At 44.2% G+C, this 25,290-nt stretch overlaps 1 protein-coding gene across 1 annotated transcript; it reads left to right on the top strand.

The window, feature by feature from the left end:
• Positions 1-908: 908 nt before the first annotated feature.
• Positions 909-24,907, top strand: LOC135535188 (ephrin-B2a-like). The gene is made up of 5 exons (XM_064961892.1): positions 909-1,021; positions 2,068-2,357; positions 18,240-18,332; positions 23,909-24,025; positions 24,504-24,907. Exons 1-5 carry the CDS (start codon positions 909-911, stop codon positions 24,905-24,907), a joined length of 1,017 nt encoding a protein of 338 aa, XP_064817964.1.
• The last annotated feature ends 383 nt before the right edge of the window (positions 24,908-25,290 follow it).

The following is a 25,290-nucleotide window of genomic DNA, read 5'->3' as shown; positions in this document are numbered from 1 at the left end:
AGAACGGACTGGAGTTATTCCCAACCTGCCATTCAATCTGGGACATTAGAACGGACTGGAGTTATTCCCAACCTGTCATTCAATCTGGGACATTAGAACAGACTGGAGTTATTCCCAACCTGCCATTCAATCTGGGACATTAGAACGGACTGGAGTTATTCCCAACCTGTCATTCAATCTGGGACATTAGAACGGACTGGAGTTATTCCCAACCTGTCCTTCAATCTGGGACATTAGAACGGACTGGAGTTATTCCCAACCTGTCCTTCAATCTGGGACATTAGAACGGACTGGAGTTATTCCCAACCTGCCATTCAATCTGGGACATTAGAACGGACTGGAGTTATTCCCAACCTGTCATTCAATCTGGGACATTAGAACGGACTGGAGTTATTCCCAACCTGTCCTTCAATCTGGGAGATTAGAACGGACTGGAGTTATTCCCAACCTGCCATTCAATCTGGGACATTAGAACGGACTGGAGTTATTCCCAACCTGCCATTCAATCTGGGACATTAGAACAGACTGGAGTTATTCCCAACCTGCCATTCAATCTGGGACATTAGAACGGACTGGAGTTATTCCCAAACTGCCATTCAATCTGACCTGGGACGTTAGAACGGACTGGAGTTATTCCCAACCTGCCATTCAATCTGGGACATTAGAACGGACTGGAGTTATTCCCAACCTGTCATTCAATCTGACCTGGGACGTTAGAACGGACTGGAGTTATTCCCAACCTGCCATTCAATCTGGGACATTAGAACGGACTGGAGTTATTCCCAACCTGCCATTCAATCTGACCTGGGACGTTAGGGATTAGAAAGATGCGAGGAGACAGTGTTCTTTTCAGCGTTACTGACATGGAAAACTAAATAGTTTGGTGAACACCTCGTCTTGTGATATTGATGTTTGCCGGCAGCGTCTGCTGGTTCTGTTTAGGAGTGTTGGTTGTCCACCTGAGTCCCAGCTGCTCTGCTCTCGTCCTGGATTCCGTCTATTGGAATTCTTCAAATCCCAGGTCGGTACAGTCGATTCTTATGCAATATAACCACTTCAAAAAGACAACATCCCAGTCATTCTGGTTGTAAAACTCATCTCTCTGTCTCTCTGTCTCTCTCTCTGTCTCTCTGTCTCTCTCTCTGTCTCTCTCTCTCTCCCTCTCTCTGTCTCTCTCTCTCTCCCTCTCTCTGTTTCTCTGTCTCTCTCTCTCTCTCTCTCTCTCTCTCTCCCTCCCCCCGTCTCCCTCTCTCTGTCTCTCTGTCTCTCTCCCTCTCTCTGTCTCCCTCTCTCTGTCTCTCTCTCTGTCTCTCTCTCTCTGTCTCTCTCTCTCTCTGTGTCTCTCTGTCTCTCTGTCTCTCTCTCTCTCTCTCTCTGTCTCTCTGTCTCTCTCTCTCTCTGTCTCTCTCTCTCTCTCTCTCTCTCTGTCTCTCTCTCTCTCTCTCTGTCTCTCTCTCTCTCCCTCCCTCTCTCTCTCTCCCTCTCCCCCTCTCTCTCCCTCCCTCTCTCTCTCCCTCTCCCCCCTCTCTCTCTCTCTCCCTCCCTCTCTCTCTCCCTCTCCCCCCTCCCTCTCTCTCTCCCTCTCCCCCTCTCTCTCTCTCTCCCTCCCTCTCTCTCTCTCTCTCTCTCTCTCTCTCTCTCCCTCTCTCCCTCTCTGTCTCCCTCTCTGTCTCTGTCTCTGTCTCTCTCTCTCTCCCTCTCTCTCTCTCTCTCTCTCTGTCTCTCTCTCCCTCTCCCCTCTCTCTCTCTCTCTGTCTCTCTCTCCCTCTCCCTCTCTCTCTGTCTCTCTCTCTCTCTCTCTCTCTCTCTCTCTCTCTCTCTCTCCGTCTCTGTCTCTGTCTCTCTCTCTCTGTCTCTCTGTCTCTCTCTCTCTCTCTCTCTCTCTCTCTCTCTCTCCCTCTCTCCCTCTCTCTCTCTCTCTCTCTGTCTCTCTCTCTCCCTCTCTCTCTCTCTCTCTCTCTCTCTCTCCGTCTCTCTGTCTCTGTCTCTCTCTCTCTGTCTCTCTGTCTCCCTCTCTGTCTCTGTCTCTCTTTCTCTCTCTCCCTCTCTCTCTCTCCTATTCCACAGGTTCTCTCCTGGACGGGGGCTGGTCCTGTTCCCTCAGATAGGGGATAAAATGGACATTGTGTGTCCCCGGGTGAGGCCAGGGGTGGTGGAGAACAAGGAGCCGGAGTACTACCGCGTGTACCTGGTGACCCGGGAACAACTCCACAGCTGCAGCATCAGCCAATCGGACACTCCGTTACTCAACTGTGACAAGCCGGACAGAGACGTGAAGTTCACCTTCAAGTTCCAGGAGTTCAGCCCTAATCTCTGGGGCCTGGAGTTTTTCAAGGGAAGGGAATACTATATCACCTGTGAGTAGACTTAGTTCAACCACTCTCTATGCTACAGCCCTAAGGGGTTTATACCACATACCTCTGCAAAGGTAGAATTGTTGTAAACTCATTCGTTGAAATCAATGGCCATTGAATTAAGTTAAAACAAGGTGACAGTAAAACATGCCCCTACGAACGATGCCCCCCCTTTGGGCTAATCAGTGTTATTTTGTAAATGCTGGATCTCAATGGCAAGACTTGCATCCAGTTTCATCAAAAATTTGGGCCAGTGGTGTCTGAAATATTGTGTGGGTTATCTAGACATATCCCTGAGTACGTGTGCCCGTTATAGTGCTACCGTGTGGTCGATATGAACGTTCATGCATATATTGAGTGTTGTTTTGTTACAATACAAATATCCTTGACTGATTTATATGCATTTGTGCCAGGCCACGCCCACATGAAGGTTATTGGTCAATAGTTGTTTTAGGTACTAGTCTGTGAAGTGTTGTGTTGAGAGTCCATTGTGTTGAGAGTCCGTTGTGTTGAGAGATCGTTGTGTTGAGAGTCCGTTGTGTTGAGAGTCCATTGTGTTGAGAGTCCATTGTGTTGAGAGTCCATTGTGTTGAGAGTCCATTGTGTTGAGAGTCCGTTGTGTTGAGAGTCCATTGTGTTGAGAGACCGTTGTGTTGAGAGTCCGTTGTGTTGAGAGTCCATTGTGTTGAGAGTCCATTGTGTTGAAAGTCCATTGTGTTGAGAGTCCGTTGTGTTGAGTGTCCATTGTGTTGAGAGTCCATTGTGTTGAGAGTCCATTGTGTTGAGTGTCCATTGTGTTGAGAGTCCATTGTGTTGAGAGTCCGTTGTGTTGAGAGTCCGTTTTGTTGAGGGTCCGTTGTGTTGAGAGTCCGTTGTGTTGAGAGTCCATTGTGTTGAGAGTCCGTTGTGTTGAGAGTCCGTTGTGTTGAGAGTCCGTTTTGTTGAGAGTCCGTTGTGTTGAGAGTCCGTTGTGTTGAGAGTCCGTTGTGTTGAGAGTCCATTGTGTTGAGAGTCCATTGTGTTGAGAGTCCGTTGTGTTGAAAGTCCATTGTGTTGAGAGTCCGTTGTGTTGAGTGTCCATTGTGTTGAGAGTCCATTGTGTTGAGAGTCCATTGTGTTGAGAGTCTGTTGTGTTGAGAGTCCATTGTGTTGAGAGTCCGTTGTGTTGAGAGTCCATTGTGTTGAAAGTCCATTGTGTTGAGAGTCCATTGTGTTGAGAGTCCATTGTGTTGAGAGTCCATTGTGTTGAGAGTCCATTGTGTTGAAAGTCCGTTGTGTTGAGAGTCCGTTGTGTTGAGAGTCCATTGTGTTGAGAGTCCGTTGTGTTGAGAGTCCATTGTGTTGAGAGTCCGTTGTGTTGAGAGTCCGTTGTGTTGAGAGTCCATTGTGTTGAGAGTCCGTTGTGTTGAGAGACACAACTGAAAAGTGGTGGATATCTATTCACCTCCTTTGCTATGAAGCCCCTAAATAAGATCTGATGAAACCTTCAGAAGTCAAATAATTATTTAAATAAAGTCCACCTGTGTGCAATCTAAGTGTCACATGATCTCAGTATATATACACCTGTTCTGAAAGGCCCCAGAGTCTGCAACACCACTAAGCAAGCGGCACTATGAAGACCAAGGAACTCTCCAAACCGGCCAGGGACAACGTTGTGGAGAAGTACAGATCAGGGTTGGGTTATAAAAAAATATCAGAAACTTTGAACATCCCACAGAGCACCATCAAATATATTATTAAAAAAATATATATGTGGAACAACAACAAACTTGCCAAGAGACCAAAACTCATGGACCAGGCAAGGAGGGCATTAATCAGAGAGCCAACAAAGAAAAGATAACCCTGAAGGAGCTGCAAAGCTCCACATTCGAGATTGGAGTATCTGTCCATAGGACCACTTGAAGCCGTACACTCCACAGAGCTGGGCTTTACGGGGGAGTGGCCAGAAAAAAGCCATTGCTAAAATAAAAATATAAGCAAACACATTTGGTGTTCGCCAAAAGGCATGTGGGAGACTCCCCAAACATATGGAGGAAGGATCTCTGGTCAGATAAGACTAAAATTGAGCTTTTTGGCCATCAAGGAAAACGCTGGCACAAACCCAACACCTCTCATCACCCCGAGAACAGCATCCCCAGTGAAGCATGGTGGTGGCAGCATCATGCTGTGGGGATGTTATTCATCGTCAGGGAAACTGGTCAGAATTGAAGGAATGATAGCTGGCGCTAAATACAGGGAAATTCTTGAGGGAAACCTGATTCAGTCTTCCAGAGATTTGAGTCTGGGACGAAGGTTCACCTTCCAGCAGGACAATGACCCTAAGCAGCACTTGAGTTGTTTAAGGGGAAACATTTAAATGCCTTGGAATGGCCTAGTCAAAACCCAGACCTCAATACAATTGAGAATCTGTGGTATGACTTAAAGATTGCTGTACACCAGCAAAACCCATCCAACTTGATGGAGCTGGAGCAGTTTTGCCTTGAAGAATGGTCAAAAATCCCATTGGCTAGATGTGCCAAGCTTATAGAGACATACCCCAAGAGACTTGCAGCTATAATTGCTGCAAAAGGTGACTCTACAAAGTATTGACTTTGTGGGGGTGAATAGTTATGCACGTTCAAGTTTTCTGTTTTTTTTTTGTCTACTATCTCGTTTGTTTCACAATAAAAAATATTTTGCATCTTCAAAGTGGTAGGCATGTTGTGAAATCATATGATACAACCCCCCCCCCCCCCCAATGTATTTTAATTCCAGTTTGTAAGGCAACAAAACCAAGGGGGTTGAACACTTTCACAAGCCACTGTAAACAGTATCGACTGTATAGACAAGTACTCATGTCTGTTCAGAGGAAACTGCCATCTTCCCTGGCCGCCTGCTATCCTGTCATCTAGTTCAGCAGTGGTTGTGTTATCATGGACATGTTGGTCACCCAGGCAGCGTCTCTGTGCGTCTTCAAGCCCAGTGTAGCATGAGAGAAATACTGCATCCCAGATAGAACCCTGTTCCCTATGTAGTGCACTACTTTAGACCAAACCCTATAGAACCCTATTCCCTATATAGTGTACTACTTTAGACCAGAGCCCTATAGAACCCTATTCCCTATATAGTGCACTACTTTAGACCAGAGCCCTATAGAACCCTATTCCCTATGTAGTGCACTACTTTAGACCAGACCCTATAGAACCCTATTCCCTATATAGTGTACTACTTTAGACCAGAGCCCTATAGAACCCTATTCCCTATGTAGTGCACTACTTTAGACCAGAGCCCTATAGAACCCTATTCCCTATATAGTGCACTACTTTAGACCAGAGCCCTATAGAACCCTATTCCCTATATAGTGCACTACTTTAGACCAGAGCCCTATAGAACCCTATTCCCTATATAGTGCACTACTTTAGACCAGACCCTATAGAACCCTATTCCCTATATAGTGCACTACTTTAGACCAGACCCTATAGAACCCTTTCCCTATGTAGTGCACTACTTTAGACCAGAGCCCTATAGAACCCTATTCCCTATATATAGTGCACTACTTTAGACCAGACCCTATAGAACCCTTTCCCTATGTAGTGCACTACTTTAGACCAGAGCCCTATAGAACCCTATTCCCTATGTAGTGCACTACGTTAGACCAGACCCTATAGAACCCTATTCCCTATATAGTGCACTACTTTAGACCAGAGCCTATAGAACCCTATTCCCTATGTAGTGCACTACTTTAGACCAGAGCCCTATAGAACCCTATTCCCTATATATAGTGCACTACTTTAGACCAGAGCCCTATAGAACCCTATTCCCTATGTAGTGCACTACTTTAGACCAGAGCCCTATAGAACCCTATTCCCTATGTAGTGCACTACTTTAGACCAGAGCCCTATAGAACCCTATTCCCTATATAGTGCACTACTTTAGACCAGACCCTATAGAACCCTATTCCCTATATATAGTGCACTACTTTAGACCAGACCCTATAGAACCCTATTCCCTATGTAGTGCACTACTTTAGACCAGAGCCCTATAGAACCCTATATATAGTGCACTACTTTAGACCAGACCCTATAGAACCCTATTCCCTATATATAGTGCACTACTTTAGACCAGACCCTATAGAACCCTATTCCCTATATAGTGCACTACTTCAGACCAGAGCCCTATAGAACCCTATTCCCTATATAGTGCACTACTTTAGACCAGAGCCCTATAGAACCCTATTCCCTATATATAGTGTACTACTTTAGACCAGAGCCCTATAGAACCCTATTCCCTATATAGTGCACTACTTTAGACCAGAGCCCTATAGAACCCTATTCCCTATATAGTGCACTACTTTAGACCAGAGCCCTATAGAACCCTATTCCCTATATATAGTGTACTACTTTAGACCAGAGCCCTATAGAACCCTATTCCCTATATATAGTGTACTACTTTAGACCAGACCCTATAGAACCCTATTCCCTATATATAGTGTACTACTTTAGACCAGAGCCCTATAGAACCCTATTCCCTATATATAGTGTACTACTTTAGACCAGAGCCCTATAGAACCCTATTCCCTATATAGTGCACTACTTTAGACCAGAGCCCTATAGAACCCTATTCCCTATATAGTGCACTACTTTAGACCAGAGCCCTATAGAACCCTATTCCCTATGTAGTGCACTACTTTAGACCAGAGCCCTATAGAACCCTATTCCCTATGTAGTGCACTACTTTAGACCAGAGCCCTATAGAACCCTATTCCCTATATATAGTGTACTACTTTAGACCAGAGCCCTATAGAACCCTATTCCCTATATATAGTGCACTACTTTAGACCAGACCCTATAGGACCCTATTCCCTATATATAGTGTACTACTTTAGACCAGAGCTTTCAAAAGTAGTGCACTCTATATAGGGAACAGGGAGCTATTTGGGAAGTATCCAGAGAGCTAGTCTCACCATGTACTGAAACTTTACCCCTCGTCTCCTCCTCCTCCTCCTCTTCTCCCCTTGTCTCCTCCCCTACCTCCCAGGGCTCTGAGACTCTCTGACAGTGCTCCTCCTCCTCCTCCTCCTCCTCCTCCTCCTCCTCTCCTCCCCTACCTCCCAGGGCTCTGAGACTCTCTGACAGTGCTCTTCCTCCTCCTCCTGACAGTCCTCCTCCTCCTCATCCTCTTCCCCCCTTGTCTCCTCCTCTACCTCCCAGGGCTCTGAGACTCTCTGACAGTGCTACTCCTCCATGGACGGCAGACACTGTGATTCTAAGAGCTTACATGCCCCAAATCACACAATGCTTTTAACAGCATGAGACAGATATGACGTGAGCTCTCATGGCAACCTAGCTAGAAGCATGAGAAGCTGTCATCTGAACCAAATGGTCCTAATGGGGGTGTGTGTGTGTGTGTGTGTGTGTGTGTGTGTGTGTGTGTGTGTGTGTGTGTGTGTGTGTGTGTGTGTGTGTGTGTGTGTGTGTGTGTGTGTGTGTGTGTGTGTGTGTGTGTGTGTGTGTGTGTGTGTGTGTGTGTGTGTGTGTGTGTGTGTTCGAGAGAGAGCAGGAATGTGCGTGAGGAACGTATGGTGAACCTGCCGGTTCCAAGTTTGAAGAACATGGACTTTATTTTTCCTGATAGAAATAACACCATTCACCGTGCACTGTCATTACCTACTGATGAGATCTATTGATAAGAGCTAGGTAAATCAGACACCATTCACCATGCACTGTCATTACCTACTGATGAGATCTATTGATAAGAGCTAGGTAAATCAGACACCATTCACCATGCACTGTCATTACCTACTGATGAGATCTATTGATAAGAGCTAGGTAAATCAGACACCATTCACCATGCACTGTCATTACCTACTGATGAGATCTATTGATAAGAGCTAGGTAAATCAGACACCATTCACCATGCACTGTCATTACCTACTGATGAGATCTATTGATAAGAGCTAGGTAAATCAGACACCATTCACCATGCACTGTCATTACCTACTGATGAGATCTGTTGATAAGAGCTAGGTAAATCAGACACCATGCACTGTCATTACCTACTGATGAGATCTATTGATAAGAGCTAGGTAAATCAGACACCATTCACCATGCACTGTCATTACCTACTGATGAGATCTATTGATAAGAGCTAGGTAAATCAGACACCATTCACCATGCACTGTCATTACCTACTGATGAGATCTGTTGATAAGAGCTAGGTAAATCAGACACCATGCACTGTCATTACCTACTGATGAGATCTATTGATAAGAGCTAGGTAAATCAGACACCATTCACCATTCACTGTCATTACCTACTGATGAGATCTATTGATAAGAGCTAGGTAAATCAGACACCATTCATCATGCACTGTCATTACCTACTGATGAGATCTATTGATAAGAGCTAGGTAAATCAGACACCATTCACCATGCACTGTCATTACCTACTGATGAGATCTATTGATAAGAGCTAGGTAAATCAGACACCATTCACCATGCACTGTCATTACCTACTGATGAGATCTATTGATAAGAGCTAGGTAAATCAGACACCATTCACCATGCACTGTCATTACCTACTGATGAGATCTATTGATAAGAGCTAGGTAAATCAGACACCATTCACCATGCACTGTCATTACCTACTGATGAGATCTATTGATAAGAGCTAGGTAAATCAGACACCATTCACCATGCACTGTCATTACCTGCTGATGAGATCTATTGATAAGAGCTAGGTAAATCAGACACCATTCACCATGCACTGTCATTACCTACTGATGAGATCTATTGATAAGAGCTAGGTAAATCAGACACCATTCACCATGCACTGTCATTACCTACTGATGAGATCTATTGATAAGAGCTAGGTAAATCAGACACCATTCACCATGCACTGTCATTACCTACTGATGAGATCTATTGATAAGAGCTAGGTAAATCAGACACCATTCACCATGCACTGTCATTACCTACTGATGAGATCTATTGATAAGAGCTAGGTAAATCAGACACCATTCACCATGCACTGTCATTACCTACTGATGAGATCTATTGATAAGAGCTAGGTAAATCAGACACCATTCACTGTCATTACCTACTGATGAGATCTATTGATAAGAGCCAGGTAAATCAGACACCATTCACCATGCACTGTCATTACCTACTGATGAGATCTATTGATAAGAGCTAGGTAAATCAGACACCATTCACCATGCACTGTCATTACCTACTGATGAGATATATTGATAAGAGCTAGGTAAATCAGACACCATTCACCATGCACTGTCATTACCTACTGATGAGATCTATTGATAAGAGCTAGGTAAATCAGACACCATTCACCATGCACTGTCATTACCTACTGATGAGATCTATTGATAAGAGCTAGGTAAATCAGACACCATTCATCATGCACTGTCATTACCTACTGATGAGATCTATTGATAAGAGCTAGGTAAATCAGACACCATTCACCATGCACTGTCATTACCTACTGATGAGATCTGTTGATAAGAGCTAGGTAAATCAGACACCATTCACCATGCACTGTCATTACCTACTGATGAGATCTATTGATAAGAGCTAGGTAAATCAGACACCATTCACCATGCACTGTCATTACCTACTGATGAGATCTATTGATAAGAGCTAGGTAAATCAGACACCATTCACCATGCACTGTCATTACCTACTGATGAGATCTATTGATAAGAGCTAGGTAAATCAGACACCATTCACCATGCACTGTCATTACCTACTGATGAAATCTATTGATAAGAGCTAGGTAAATCAGACACCATTCACCATGCACTGTCATTACCTACTGATGAGATCTATTGATAAGAGCTAGGTAAATCAGACACCATTCACCATGCACTGTCATTACCTACTGATGAGATCTATTGATAAGAGCTAGGTAAATCAGACACCATTCACCATGCACTGTCATTACCTACTGATGAGATCTATTGATAAGAGCTAGGTAAATCAGACACCATTCACCATGCACTGTCATTACCTACTGATGAGATCTATTGATAAGAGCTAGGTAAATCAGACACCATTCACCATGCACTGTCATTACCTACTGATGAGATCTATTGATAAGAGCTAGGTAAATCAGACACCATTCATCATGCACTGTCATTACCTACTGATGAGATCTATTGATAAGAGCTAGGTAAATCAGACACCATTCACCATGCACTGTCATTACCTACTGATGAGATCTATTGATAAGAGCTAGGTAAATCAGACACCATTCACCATGCACTGTCATTACCTACTGATGAGATCTATTGATAAGAGCTAGGTAAATCAGACACCATTCACCATGCACTGTCATTACCTACTGATGAGATCTATTGATAAGAGCTAGGTAAATCAGACACCATTCATCATGCACTGTCATTACCTACTGATGAGATCTATTGATAAGAGCTAGGTAAATCAGACACCATTCACCATGCACTGTCATTACCTACTGATGAGATCTATTGATAAGAGCTAGGTAAATCAGACACCATTCACCATGCACTGTCATTACCTACTGATGAGATCTATTGATAAGAGCTAGGTAAATCAGACACCATTCACCATGCACTGTCATTACCTACTGATGCGATCTATTGATAAGAGCTAGGTAAATCAGACACCATTCACCATGCACTGTCATTACCTACTGATGAGATCTATTGATAAGAGCTAGGTAAATCAGACACCATTCACCATGCACTGTCATTACCTACTGATGAGATCTATTGATAAGAGCTAGGTAAATCAGACACCATTCACCATGCACTGTCATTATCTACTGATGAGATCTATTGATAAGAGCTAGGTAAATCAGACACCATTCACCATGCACTGTCATTACCTACTGATGAGATCTGTTGATAAGAGCTAGGTATATCAGACACCATTCCCCTTGCACTGTCATTACCTACTGATGAGATCTATTGATAAGAGCTAGGTAAATCAGACACCATTCACCATGCACTGTCATTACCTACTGATGAGATCTGTTGATAAGAGCTAGGTAAATCAGACACCATTCACCATGCACTGTCATTACCTACTGATGAGATCTGTTGATAAGAGCTAGGTAAATCAGACACCATGCACTGTCATTACCTACTGATGAGATCTATTGATAAGAGCTAGGTAAATCAGACACCATTCATCATGCACTGTCATTACCTACTGATGAGATCTATTGATAAGAGCTAGGTAAATCAGACACCATTCACCATTCACTGTCATTACCTACTGATGAGATCTATTGATAAGAGCTAGGTAAATCAGACACCATTCACCATGCACTGTCATTACCTACTGATGAGATCTGTTGATAAGAGCTAGGTAAATCAGACACCATTCACCATGCACTGTCATTACCTACTGATGAGATCTATTGATAAGAGCTAGGTAAATCAGACACCATTCACCATGCACTGTCATTACCTACTGATGAGATCTATTGATAAGAGCTAGGTAAATCAGACACCATGCACTGTCATTACCTACTGATGAGATCTATTGATAAGAGCTAGGTAAATCAGACACCATTCACCATGCACTGTCATTACCAACTGATGAGATCTATTGATAAGAGCTAGGTAAATCAGACACCATTCACCATGCACTGTCATTACCTACTGATGAGATCTATTGATAAGAGCTAGGTAAATCAGACACCATGCACTGTCATTACCTACTGATGAGATCTATTGATAAGAGCTAGGTAAATCAGACACCATTCACCATGCACTGTCATTACCTACTGATGAGATCTATTGATAAGAGCTAGGTAAATCAGACACCATTCACCATGCACTGTCATTACCTACTGATGAGATCTATTGATAAGAGCTAGGTAAATCAGACACCATTCACAATGCACTGTCATTACCTACTGATGAGATCTATTGATAAGAGCTAGGTAAATCAGACACCATTCATCATGCACTGTCATTACCTACTGATGAGATCTATTGATAAGAGCTAGGTAAATCAGACACCATGCACTGTCATTACCTACTGATGAGATCTATTGATAAGAGCTAGGTAAATCAGACACCATTCACCATGCACTGTCATTACCTACTGATGAGATCTATTGATAAGAGCTAGGTAAATCAGACACCATGCACTGTCATTACCTACTGATGAGATCTATTGATAAGAGCTAGGTAAATCAGACACCATTCACCATGCACTGTCATTACCTACTGATGAGATCTATTGATAAGAGCTAGGTAAATCAGACACCATTCACCATGCACTGTCATTACCTACTGATGAGATCTATTGATAAGAGCTAGGTAAATCAGACACCATGCACTGTCATTACCTACTGATGAGATCTATTGATAAGAGCTAGGTAAATCAGACACCATTCACCATGCACTGTCATTACCTACTGATGAGATCTATTGATAAGAGCTAGGTAAATCAGACACCATTCACCATGCACTGTCATTACCTACTGATGAGATCTATTGATAAGAGCTAGGTAAATCAGACACCATTCACCATGCACTGTCATTACCTACTGATGAGATCTATTGATAAGAGCTAGGTAAATCAGACACCATTCACCATGCACTGTCATTACCTACTGATGAGATCTATTGATAAGAGCTAGGTAAATCAGACACCATGCACTGTCATTACCTACTGATGAGATCTATTGATAAGAGCTAGGTAAATCAGACACCATTCACCATGCACTGTCATTACCTACTGATGAGATCTGTTGATAAGAGCTAGGTATATCAGACACCATTCCCCTTGCACTGTCATTACCTACTGATGAGATCTGTTGATAAGAGCTAGGTAAATCAGACACCATTCACCATGCACTGTCATTACCTACTGATGAGATCTATTGATAAGAGCTAGGTAAATCAGACACCATTCACCATGCACTGTCATTACCTACTGATGAGATCTGTTGATAAGAGCTAGGTAAATCAGACACCATTCACCATGCACTGTCATTACCTACTGATGAGATCTGTTGATAAGAGCTAGGTAAATCAGACACCATGCACTGTCATTACCTACTGATGAGATCTATTGATAAGAGCTAGGTAAATCAGACACCATTCATCATGCACTGTCATTACCTACTGATGAGATCTATTGATAAGAGCTAGGTAAATCAGACACCATTCACCATTCACTGTCATTACCTACTGATGAGATCTATTGATAAGAGCTAGGTAAATCAGACACCATTCACCATGCACTGTCATTACCTACTGATGAGATCTGTTGATAAGAGCTAGGTAAATCAGACACCATTCACCATGCACTGTCATTACCTACTGATGAGATATATTGATAAGAGCTAGGTAAATCAGACACCATTCACCATGCACTGTCATTACCTACTGATGAGATCTATTGATAAGAGCTAGGTAAATCAGACACCATTCACCATTCACTGTCATTACCTACTGATGAGATCTGTTGATAAGAGCTAGGTAAATCAGACACCATGCACTGTCATTACCTACTGATGAGATCTATTGATAAGAGCTAGGTAAATCAGACACCATTCACCATGCACTGTCATTACCTACTGATGAGATCTATTGATAAGAGCTAGGTAAATCAGACACCATTCACCATGCACTGTCATTACCTACTGATGAGATCTATTGATAAGAGCTAGGTAAATCAGACACCATGCACTGTCATTACCTACTGATGAGATCTATTGATAAGAGCTAGGTAAATCCGACACCATTCACCATGCACTGTCATTACCTACTGATGAGATCTATTGATAAGAGCTAGGTAAATCAGACACCATTCATCATGCACTGTCATTACCTACTGATGAGATCTATTGATAAGAGCTAGGTAAATCAGACACCATTCACCATGCACTGTCATTACCTACTGATGAGATCTGTTGATAAGAGCTAGATAAATCAGACACCATTCACCATGCACTGTCATTACCTACTGATGAGATCTATTGATAAGAGCTAGGTAAATCAGACACCATTCACCATGCACTGTCATTACCTACTGATGAGATCTATTGATAAGAGCTAGGTAAATCAGACACCATTCATCATGCACTGTCATTACCTACTGATGAGATCTATTGATAAGAGCTAGGTAAATCAGACACCATTCACCATGCACTGTCATTACCTACTGATGAGATCTATTGATAAGACCTAGGTAAATCAGACACCATTCACCATGCACTGTCATTACCTACTGATGAGATCTATTGATAAGAGGTATTGATAAGAGGTATTGATAAGAGGCATTGATAAGAGGTATGTACATTAGTCATCTGTTTGGAGAAGGGGATTGTAAATACACATCTCAATTGTTTTAGATGGTCTTTCTTTATAATCCCTGGAGCCGAATGTGAAACCAGTTATATGGAAGCAAACTGAAAATCATATCAACATGATATGTATGGCGACCCCCTTTTTCCACAGTGAAAATAGGCTCATTTTCATTTTTTGTGCCCTTTATCATTTACGTGGATGACATTTGGGCGCTCAATCTATAGTCTTCTGTAGGGTTGAACCTGCCGAGTTGATGTGTGCGCTTTGGTACGTTTTAATTATATGCCCGGGCTTTTTCTCCGTTTTATTTTTCTCCGTTTGTATCGGGTTAAATATGATCTACTATCGGGAGCCACCGTCAGTAAAAACCCACATACATCTATTTTGTGGGTTTTCTTTCATCTGTCACGTCTGTCACGTCTGTGTAGTTGTTCCCGAGGTTCGCTAGCATTAGTGGGATCATATCAGGCTAACGTTGTGCAAATAATGTACAACATGTAGCCTATTTTAATCCTGATGAAACTCAGACAACACTTAGCAGGTTAAACCTGGAGCCTGGTGCTCGGTTCACGACGCCTGGACCGTTGTTATACAGTTCCCATGATTAGTGATAATTCGGGGAGATTTATAGGATTATTGTTCAACCCCCTATTCTACAAATGTTTCCACCTTCCAATATGTCATGGATTGAACGTGGACACGACAACTTTCAGGGTGAATCAACCCGCTGTATTTTTTTATTCATCAAGATATTTCGTGCGTAAAGGCTCTCCAAACCATTTGAATGATTCATACATACTTTCCCAACCCTAAGATTCCGTGGTGTAAAGTAGTTCGGTAAAAATACTTTAAACTACTACTACTACTAGTAGTAGTAGTAGTAGTAGTAGTAGTAGTAGTAGTAGTAGAAGATTTGGAATGCGTAGCCGGACAGGAAAATGGTCCAATTCACACACTTATCAAGAGAACATCCCTGGACATCCCTACTGCCTCTGATCTGGAGGACTCACTAAACAGCACATCCCTGGACACTGCCTCTGATCTGGAGGACTCACAAAACAGAGCACATCCCTGGTCATCCCTACTGCCTCTGATCTGGAGGACTCACTAAACAGAGCACATCCCTGGACACTGCCTCTGATCTGGAGGACTCACTAAACAGAGCACATCCCTGGTCATCTCTACTGCCTCTGATCTGGAGGACTCACTAAACAGAGCACATCCCTGGTCATCCCTACTGCCTCTGATCTGGAGGACTCACTAAACAGAGCACATCCCTGGTCATCCCTACTGCCTCTGATCTGGAGGACTCACTAAACAGAGAACATCCCTGGTCATCTCTACTGCCTCTGATCTGGAGGACTCACTAAACAGAGAACATCCCTGGACACTGCCTCTGATCTGGAGGACTCACTAAACAGAGCACATCCCTGGTCATCTCTACTGCCTCTGATCTGGAGGACTCACTAAACAGAGCACATCCCTGGACACTGCCTCTGATCTGGAGGACTCACTAAACAGAGCACATCCCTGGACACTGCCTCTGATCTGGAGGACTCACTAAACAGAGAACATCCCTGGACACTGCCTCTGATCTGGAGGACTCACTAAACAGAGCACATCCCTGGACACTGCCTCTGATCTGGAGGACTCACTAAACAGAGCACATCCATAAACTATGCCTGAGTGACCATATTTAAAAAACAAGAACATTGTGCCTGTTTGGATTGCCTAATAGAAGTCATTTTAAATGATTTTTACTTTTGATACTTAAGTATATTTTTGCGATTACATTTACTTTGGATACTTATTAAGTATATTTAAAACCAAATACTTTAAAACTTTTACTCAAGTAGTATTTTACTGTGTGACTTTCACTTTTACTTGAGTCATTTTATAATAAGGTATCTTTACTTTTACTGGGAACTTTTCCCACCACTGCTGAAATGTGCCCAAATAATCTACAAAATCAGAGTATTTTTAAATCTACCACTAGGTGCTGAAACGGAGACGAATATGCATATATTTAGATGGCTTTCTCTCGTTAATTTACCTCATTTGCACTCACTGTATATAGACTTTTTGTTTTGTTTTGTTCTACTGTATTATTGACTGTATGTTTGTTTACTCCATGTGTAACTCTGTGTTGTTGTTTGTGTCGAATTGCTACACTTTATCTTGGCCAGGTCGCAGGTTCAAATGAGAACTTATTCTCAACTTGCCAACCTGGTTAAATAAAGGAGAAATAAAATAAAATAAAATAAAAAAATGGATCCCTATATTCTGATCCCGTTCTATTTGTATTTAACCTTTATTTTAACTAGGCCGCCCCTATTGAGTCTGTGGACAAAATTCAAATTAAAAGGTATACCATAATAAAGGGATGGCTTAAGATAAACGTATTGAAAACCCCCATTGATTGAAAACTGTTGGGCTCGTGGGAAGGTTTTCAGCGGTTGAATTAAATGTATTCCGAGTGCGCAAGGTAGCCACACCCGCAGAGCGCGTTAACACAACTGGATAATGTCTTGATCACACCTACAGCATTTTACGCGCAAAATGGTGTAGGCAAAGTTCAACATTCACCTTCTGCTACTATTTCTGTCAAGCCATCACTGCATACAATTGGAGGAGTACATTCGATCAATCCAAATGTATGCACCACACAGAACGCACCGCAACTGGCTCTGCAACGCAAAGCTGCAAAAGGCTAACGCAGCGTTCCATTGGAAAGTAATGTACTTCTGGTGTCCCAAAACGCCTTACACTATCGGTGTGATCAAGGCGTTAAGGCAAGTCTGAATAGCAAATACTGACAAGTGCTGAAGTCGGGATATGTTTACTATTTATCTATTCAATGTTGTCCCTCCCTCCCTCTCTCTTTCCCTCCCTCCCTCACTCTTTCCCTCCCTCCCTCACTCTTCCTCTCCCTCTCTTTCCCTCCCTCCCTCACTCTTTCCCTCCCTCCCTCACTCTTTCCCTCCCTCTCGCTCTCTTTCCCTCCCTCCCTCCCTCCCTCCTCCCTCCCTCCCTCCCTCCCTCCCTCCCTCCCCCCTCCCTCCCTCCCTCCCTCCCTCCCTCCCTCCCTCCCTCCCTCCCTCCCTCCCTCCCTCCCTCTTTCCCTCCCTCCCTCCCTCCCTCCCTCTTTCCCTCCCTCCCTCCCTCTTTCCCTCCCTCCCTCTCTTCTTTCCCTCCCCTCCTCTCCCTCCCTCCCTCCCTCCCTCCCTCCCTCCCCTTTCCCTCCCTCTCTCTCTCTCTCTCTCTCTCTCTCCCTCCCTCCCTCCCTCCCTCCCTCCCTCCCTCCCTCCCTCCCTCCCTCCCTCCCTCTCTCTTTCCCTCCTTCTCGCTCTCTTTCCCTCCCTGTCTCTCTCTTTCCCTCCTTCTCGCTCTCTTTCCCTCCCTCTCTCTCTTTCCCTCCCTCTCGCTCTCTCTTTCCCTCCCTCCCCTCACTCTTTCCCTCCCTCTCGCTCTCTTTCCCTCCCTCTCTCTCTCTTTCCCTCCCTCTCTCCCTCCCTCCCTCTCTCTCTCTTTCCCTCCCTCCCTCCCTCCCTCCCTCCCTCCCTCCCTCCCTGTCTTTCTCAGCGACCTCCACCAGCTCTCTACAGGGCCTGGACAACACTGATGGAGGGGTGTGTAGAGCCACATCCATGAAGCTGGTACTGAGAGTAGGACAGAGTAAGTTATGTGTGTGTATTGTGCTGTGTGTGTGTCTCGGTCTGTGTGTGTGCATTGTGTTGTGTGTGTGTATTGTGTTGTGTGTGTGTCTCTGTCTCTGTGTCTCTGTGTGTGTGTTTGTCTGTGTGTGTGTTTGTCTGTGTGTGTGTGCTTGTCTGTGTGGGGAAGAAAGACATTGATAGAATGAGAGTTTATATGAATACTTGAGAGAGTGTTTCTGAAGGGTTTGCTGTTTATCACCTGTGTCTGATACATCATGATACTGGTAGAGAGTGTGACAGACATACCAGGGCAGGGCCGTACACAGACCTTTAAGGGGGCAAGTGTTCAAATTGAGAGAAAAAAAGGGCACCAACCTCCCTGTTTACATAATTCATAACCAAAATAAATACTTTGAACAGAGGACTATTTATTTCTGCATCAACACTCATCAGCATCACAAACTGTAAACAAGCCAGTTGCAGTCACATGACTGACGCCAGGAAACGTGTCTGGTCAGCTGATCCTTGATGATTCATGTAAATCCGCTCGTTAGTCAGCTCGTCTAGATATTTTACAAGGCCTATGGTAATTAACTAGAATGTAGACTACCTGTGTTGCTGCTGCCCTAACACACATACAATACCTGAATGAAAGAAGGGATGGAGTTATTTATTTATTTTTATTTCACCTTTATTTAACTGGAGGGATGGAGTTGGGTTGGAGCGATGGAGTTGGGTTGGAGCGATGGAGTTGGGTTGGAGGGATGGAGTTGGGTTGGAGGGATGGAGTTATGTTGGAGGGATGGAGTTATGTTGGAGGGATGGAGTTATGTTGGAGGGATGGAGTTATGTTGGAGGGATGGAGTTATGTTGGAGGGATGGAGTTATGTTGGAGGGATGGAGTTATGTTGGAGGGATGGAGTTATGTTGGAGGGATGGAGTTATGTTGGAGGGATGGAGTTATGTTGGAGGGGTGGAGTTATGTTGGAGGGGTGGAGTTATGTTGGAGGGATGGAGTTGGGTTGGAGCGATGGAGTTGGAGTTGGAGGGATGGAGTTATGTTGGAGGGATGGAGTTATGTTGGAGGGATGGAGTTATGTTGGAGGGATGGAGTTATGTTGGAGAGATGGAGTTATGTTGGAGGGATGGAGTTATGTTGGAGGGATGGAGTTATGTTGGAGGGATGGAGTTATGTTGGAGGGGTGGAGTTATGTTGGAGGGGTGGAGTTATGTTGGAGGGATGGAGTTGGGTTGGAGCGATGGAGTTGGAGTTGGAGGGATGGAGTTATGTTGGAGGGATGGAGTTATGTTGGAGGGATGGAGTTATGTTGGAGGGATGGAGTTATGTTGGAGGGATGGAGTTATGTTGGAGGGATGGAGTTATGTTGGAGGGATGGAGTTATGTTGGAGGGATGGAGTTATGTTGGAGGGATGGAGCTGGGTTGGAGGGATGGAGTTATGTTGGAGGGATGGAGTTATGTTGGAGGGATGGAGTTATGTTGGAGGGATGGAGTTATGTTGGAGGGATGGAGTTATGTTGGAGGGATGGAGTTATGTTGGAGGGATGGAGTTATGTTGGAGGGATGGAGTTAGGTTGGAGGGATGGAGTTATGTTGGAGGGATGGTGTTATGTTGGAGGGATGGAGTTATGTTGGAGGGATGGAGTTATGTTGGAGGGATGGAGTTATGTTGGAGGGATGGAGTTATGTTGGAGGGATGGAGTTATGTTGGAGGGATGGAGTTACGTTGGAGGGATGGAGTTATGTTGGAGGGATGGAGTTATGTTGGAGGGATGGAGTTATGTTGGAGGGATGGAGTTGGATTAGAGGGATGGAGTTATGTTGGGATGGAGTTGGATTAGAGGGATGGAGTTGGATTAGAGGGATGGGGTTGGAGGGATGGAGTTGGATTAGAGGGATGGAGTTGGATTAGAGGGATGGAGTTATGTTGGAGGGATGGAGTTATGTTGGAGGGATGGAGTTATGTTGGGATGGAGTTGGATTAGGGGGATGGAGTTATGTTGGGATGAAGTTGGATTAGGGGGATGGAGTTGGATTAGAGGGATGGAGTTGGATTAGAGGGATTGAGTTGGATTAGAGGGATGGAGTTATGTTGGAGGGATGGAGTTATGTTGGAGGGATGGAGTTATGTTGGGATGGAGTTGGATTAGGGGGATGGAGTTATGTTGGGATGAAGTTGGATTAGGGGGATGGAGTTGGATTAGAGGGATGGAGTTGGATTAGAGGGATTGAGTTGGATTAGAGGGATTGAGTTGTGTTGGAGTGATGGAGTTGTGTTGGAGGGATGGAGTTGGGTTGAAGGGATGGAGTTATGTTGGAGGGATGGAGTTATGTTGGAGGGATGGAGTTATGTTGGAGGGATGGAGTTGGATTAGAGGGATGGAGTTGGATTAGAGGGATGGGGTTGGAGGGATGGAGTTGGATTAGAGGGATGGAGTTGGATTAGAGGGATGGAGTTGGATTAGAGGGATGGAGTTATGTTGGAGGGATGGAGTTATGTTGGAGGGATGGAGTTATGTTGGAGGGATGGAGTTATGTTGGGATGGAGTTGGATTAGGGGGATGGAGTTATGTTGGGATGGAGTTGGATTAGGGGGATGGAGTTGGATTAGAGGGATGGAGTTGGATTAGAGGGATTGAGTTGTGTTGGAGTGATGGAGTTTGGTTGGAGAGATGGAGTTAGGTTGGAGAGATGGAGTTGTGTTGGAGTGATGGAGTTGGATTAGAGGGATGGAGTTACAGTATGTTGCGCCACTCAGAAGCCCAAATGGTCAAGACTATCTATAGCCTATTCTTATTGCCAGATCTGTTTTCCCTATCAGCCCCTGCACGTGCTCCTTCAACTATTTAGTTTAACATGTATTTCGAGGCCAGTGAGCCAATTATTAAGAATCCATCTACAAGTATGCATGTTCTGCTGTGAATTCAACATCTGCAAGGGTATTTTTGATTCACAGCAGGACATTCATACTTGCAAATTGATTCCTAATAATTGTCTCACTGGCCTCTAAATATAAACTCTATATACATTTTAAACTAAATAGTTGACTGACTAGCTAACTTTGACTAGCTACGTTCATGTCCTTTAGTTGCTTGATGGACTAGCTAACTTCGACTAGCTACGTTCATGTCCTTTAGTTGCTTGATGGACTAGCTAACTTTGATTAGCTACGTTCATGTCCTTTAGTTGCTTGATTGACTAGCTAACTTCGACTAGCTACGTTCAGATCATGTCCTTTAGTTGCTTAATTGACTAGCTAACTTTGACTAGCTACGTTCATGTCTTTTAGTTGCTTGATGGACTAGCTAACTTTGACTACCTACGTTCATGTCTTTTAGTTGCTTTATGGACTAGCTAACTTTGACTACCTACGTTCATGTCTTTTAGTTGCCTGATTGACTAGCTAACTTTGACTAGCTACGTTCAGATCATGTCCTTTAGTTGCCTGATTGATTAGCTAACTTTGACTACTTACGTTCATGTCTTTTAGTTGCTTGATGGACTAGCTAACTTCGATGAGCTACATTCAGATCATGCCCTTTGCAGATGCCACATTATTGACAAAAGTTTGTTCGTCTAAAAAAGATCTGTAACGAGTAAAGGGAGACGTAAAGTCAGATGTAAGAGTTCAACATGTAAATGTTCATTCATAGTCGTTAACATAAGGAATTTGTACATTTACAGATCTACTTTTACGTGTCATGTTTCACGCATGGCTTTTCTCACAATTCTAACACTTTATGTATGGATTCTTTTATGATCCTAACGATACGTATGTTCAACCTTTTGGCAGCTATCTGGCTCCATAGCTGCATTCCTGCGTGACCTGCAGGGTTCATTGTGACATGGTCTGGCTCCATAGCTGCATTCCTGCGTGACCTGCAGGTCCTGACAGGGTTCATTGTGACATGGTCTGGCTCCACAGCTGCATTCCTGACAGGGTTCATTGTGACATGGTCTGGCTCCACAGCTGCATTCCTGACAGGGTTCATTGTGACATGGTCTGGCTCCACAGCTGCATTCCTGCCTGACCTGCTGGTCCTGACAGGGTTCATTGTGACATGGTCTGGCTCCACAGCTGCATTCCTGCGTGACCTGCAGGTCCTGACAGGGTTCATTGTGACATGGTCTGGCTCCATAGCTGCATTCCTGCGTGACCTGCAGGTCCTGACAGGGTTCATTGTGACATGGTCTGCATTTTTCATGCTTCGGATGGTCAGACGGGGGACTTTGGGATGATCATATTTTTGTTGTGCTGTAGATAATTTGGAAACGGTCGTCATTCAGCTTTGTATCCGTTCGCCGCCCGATTGAATTAAAAACGAATATTTTTCACATTATTCACGCACAGAATTCGCTGCTTCAACTCCAGTAGCCTCTCTCTCCTCTCCTCGTTGGGTGTGCGAGTTCAAGCGTGCCTAATATGAGTAGGTGGCCTACATGGGCCGAGAATCACGTTGCAGTTCATTTAAATATGAAGTTAACTTAACTATGAATAGACTGTACATTTACCACACTGTCTGTAAATAAATATTGATCATGGAAAGAATTGGAGGGCGCTCAAACGACGTGCAATCAAAACACGTAATCCTGATTGAAAAGGAAAAGGTACAACGCGCACCTACGTAGGTTAGGTTACTATGGTGACCAGAGGTTAGGTTACTATGGTGACCAGAGGTTAGGTTACTATGGTGACCAGTGGTTAGGTTACTATGGTGACCAGAGGTTAGGTTACTACGGTGACCAGAGGTTAGGTTACTTCGGTGACCAGAGGTTAGGTTACTATGGTGACCAGCGGTTAGGTTACTATGGTGACCAGAGGTTAGGTTACCATGGTATTGTAGTATAATGACGTGGCTGTTGGTGTGAATACTGTACTGTAGTATAATGACCTGGCTGTTGGTGTGAATACTGTATTGTAGTATAATGACCTGGCTGTTGGTGTGAATACTGTACTGTAGTATAATGACCTGGCTGTTGGTGTGAATACTGTATTGTAGTATAATGACCTGGCTGTTGGTGTGAATACTGTATTGTAGTATAATGACCTGGCTGTTGGTGTGAATACTGTATTGTAGTATAATGACCTGGCTGTTGGTGTGAATACTGTATTGTAGTATAATGACCTGGCTGTTGGTGTGAATACTGTATTGTAGTATAATGACCTGGCTGTTGGTGTGAATACTGTATTGTAGTATAATGACCTGGCTGTTGGTGTGAATACTGTATTGTAGTATAATGACCTGGCTGTTGGTGTGAATACTGTATTGTAGTATAATGACCTGGCTGTTGGTGTGAATACTGTATTGTAGTATAATGACCTGGCTGTTGGTGTGAATACTGTATTGTAGTATAAAGACCTGGCTGTTGGTGTGAATACTGTACTGTAGTATAATGACCTGGCTGTTGGTGTGAATACTGTATTGTAGTATAATGACCTGGCTGTTGGTGTGAATACTGTATTGTAGTATAATGACCTGGCTGTTGGTGTGAATACTGTATTGTAGTATAATGACCTGGCTGTTGGTGTGAATACTGTATTGTAGTATAATGAGGTGTGTTTGATCTATTCTAGTTTCCTCCAAACCCCTTCCTCTCCCTGAAGAGTCCCCCACCAGGTTCCCCCCTCAGCACCCCGAGGCCCCAGACAAGGAGCTTCCCATTAAAGACAATGATGTGACGAACAACGCTGGTATGTATTTGTTTAACTCAATGTAGTGGGAAGTGTTATTCAATAGGACTGTAGAGGGGGACATACTGAGGGGTCTTAATGTGTTTCTGTTTAACTCTCCTTTACCCTTTACACCAGTAGACCTCTGTCTGTACAAGGAGAATCTAATCATTCTTAAGTTCTTTCTTTGTCTTTGCATTAAAACTCTCTCTCTCTCTCTCTCATGTCCCCTTGGTCTCTCTCTCTCTCTCTCTCTATGTCCGCCTGGTCTCTCTCTCTCTCTCTCAATTCCCCTCGGTCTCGCATTCTCCCTCTCTCTTTCTCACTCATGTCCCCTTGCTCTCTCCCATTCTCTCTCTCTGTCTCTCTCTCTCTCTGATGTCCCCTTGGGTCTCTGTCTCTCTCTCTCTCTCTCTCTCTCTCTCTCTCTCTCTCTTCACCTCCCTCTCTCTCTCTCCCCCTCTCTCTCTCTCTCTCTCAGAAATCACTCACAGCGAAGGAGACATTGACACAGAAGGCAGAGCCTCGTCAACAGATGGTGGATCCATCGGCTCTGAGGTCGGACTCTTCGTTGGCGTGGCCTGTGGCATCGTCCTCCTCCTATTGGTCATCGCGGTCCTACTGATGGTGGTGTGGCGGTACCACAGGCGCCACGCCACGCCGGACAGGGACGTCCAACAGTCTCTGTCCCTCAACACCCTGGCCACGGCCACGAGAGACAGCTACGGAGGGAGGAGCGAGGACATCCGGTCAGAGCCCAGCCACGCGGTGTTTCCTCCGAGGCCCTCTGACTCCGTGTTCTGTGGGCACCATGAGAGGGTCGGTGGAGACTACAGACATCCTGCTTATATGGTACAGGAGATGCCTCCACAGAGTCCTACTAATATATACTACAAGGTCTGAGGGACCTGTGGGTCTGCTCACAGGGGACCAATGGAATGAGTGAAGAGTTGTTCAGTCCCCCGTGAGGAGGAGACGTCGCCGCTGTGTGCTTTATGAAGCCAGTGGGCCAAGCGGCGGTACACATTTAGGCCTGGGACGAGAACATGTCCGTCACCTACTTTGAAACCCTTCACTGTGTGAGCTTTTAATTTTATTTTTTAGAAAACACACTTTCTGAGCAATCTAGACATTATCAAGGCCAGAGAATCAAATCATTTGGGCCACGTTTATTTTCCTTGGAGATAATGGATAAAGGCAGTAAAGACAGAGTGCATTCTGGGATTTTCACAAGGAAAGCTAACCCTGAGTTGGCAAAGACTTGCTGTTACATGTACTGCTGCTAA

Source organism: Oncorhynchus masou, unplaced genomic scaffold (genome assembly GCF_036934945.1).
Source record: "Oncorhynchus masou masou isolate Uvic2021 unplaced genomic scaffold, UVic_Omas_1.1 unplaced_scaffold_459, whole genome shotgun sequence".
NCBI classification, from domain to species: Eukaryota; Metazoa; Chordata; class Actinopteri; order Salmoniformes; family Salmonidae; genus Oncorhynchus; species Oncorhynchus masou.
This window is presented reverse-complemented; position numbering and strand designations above follow the sequence as displayed.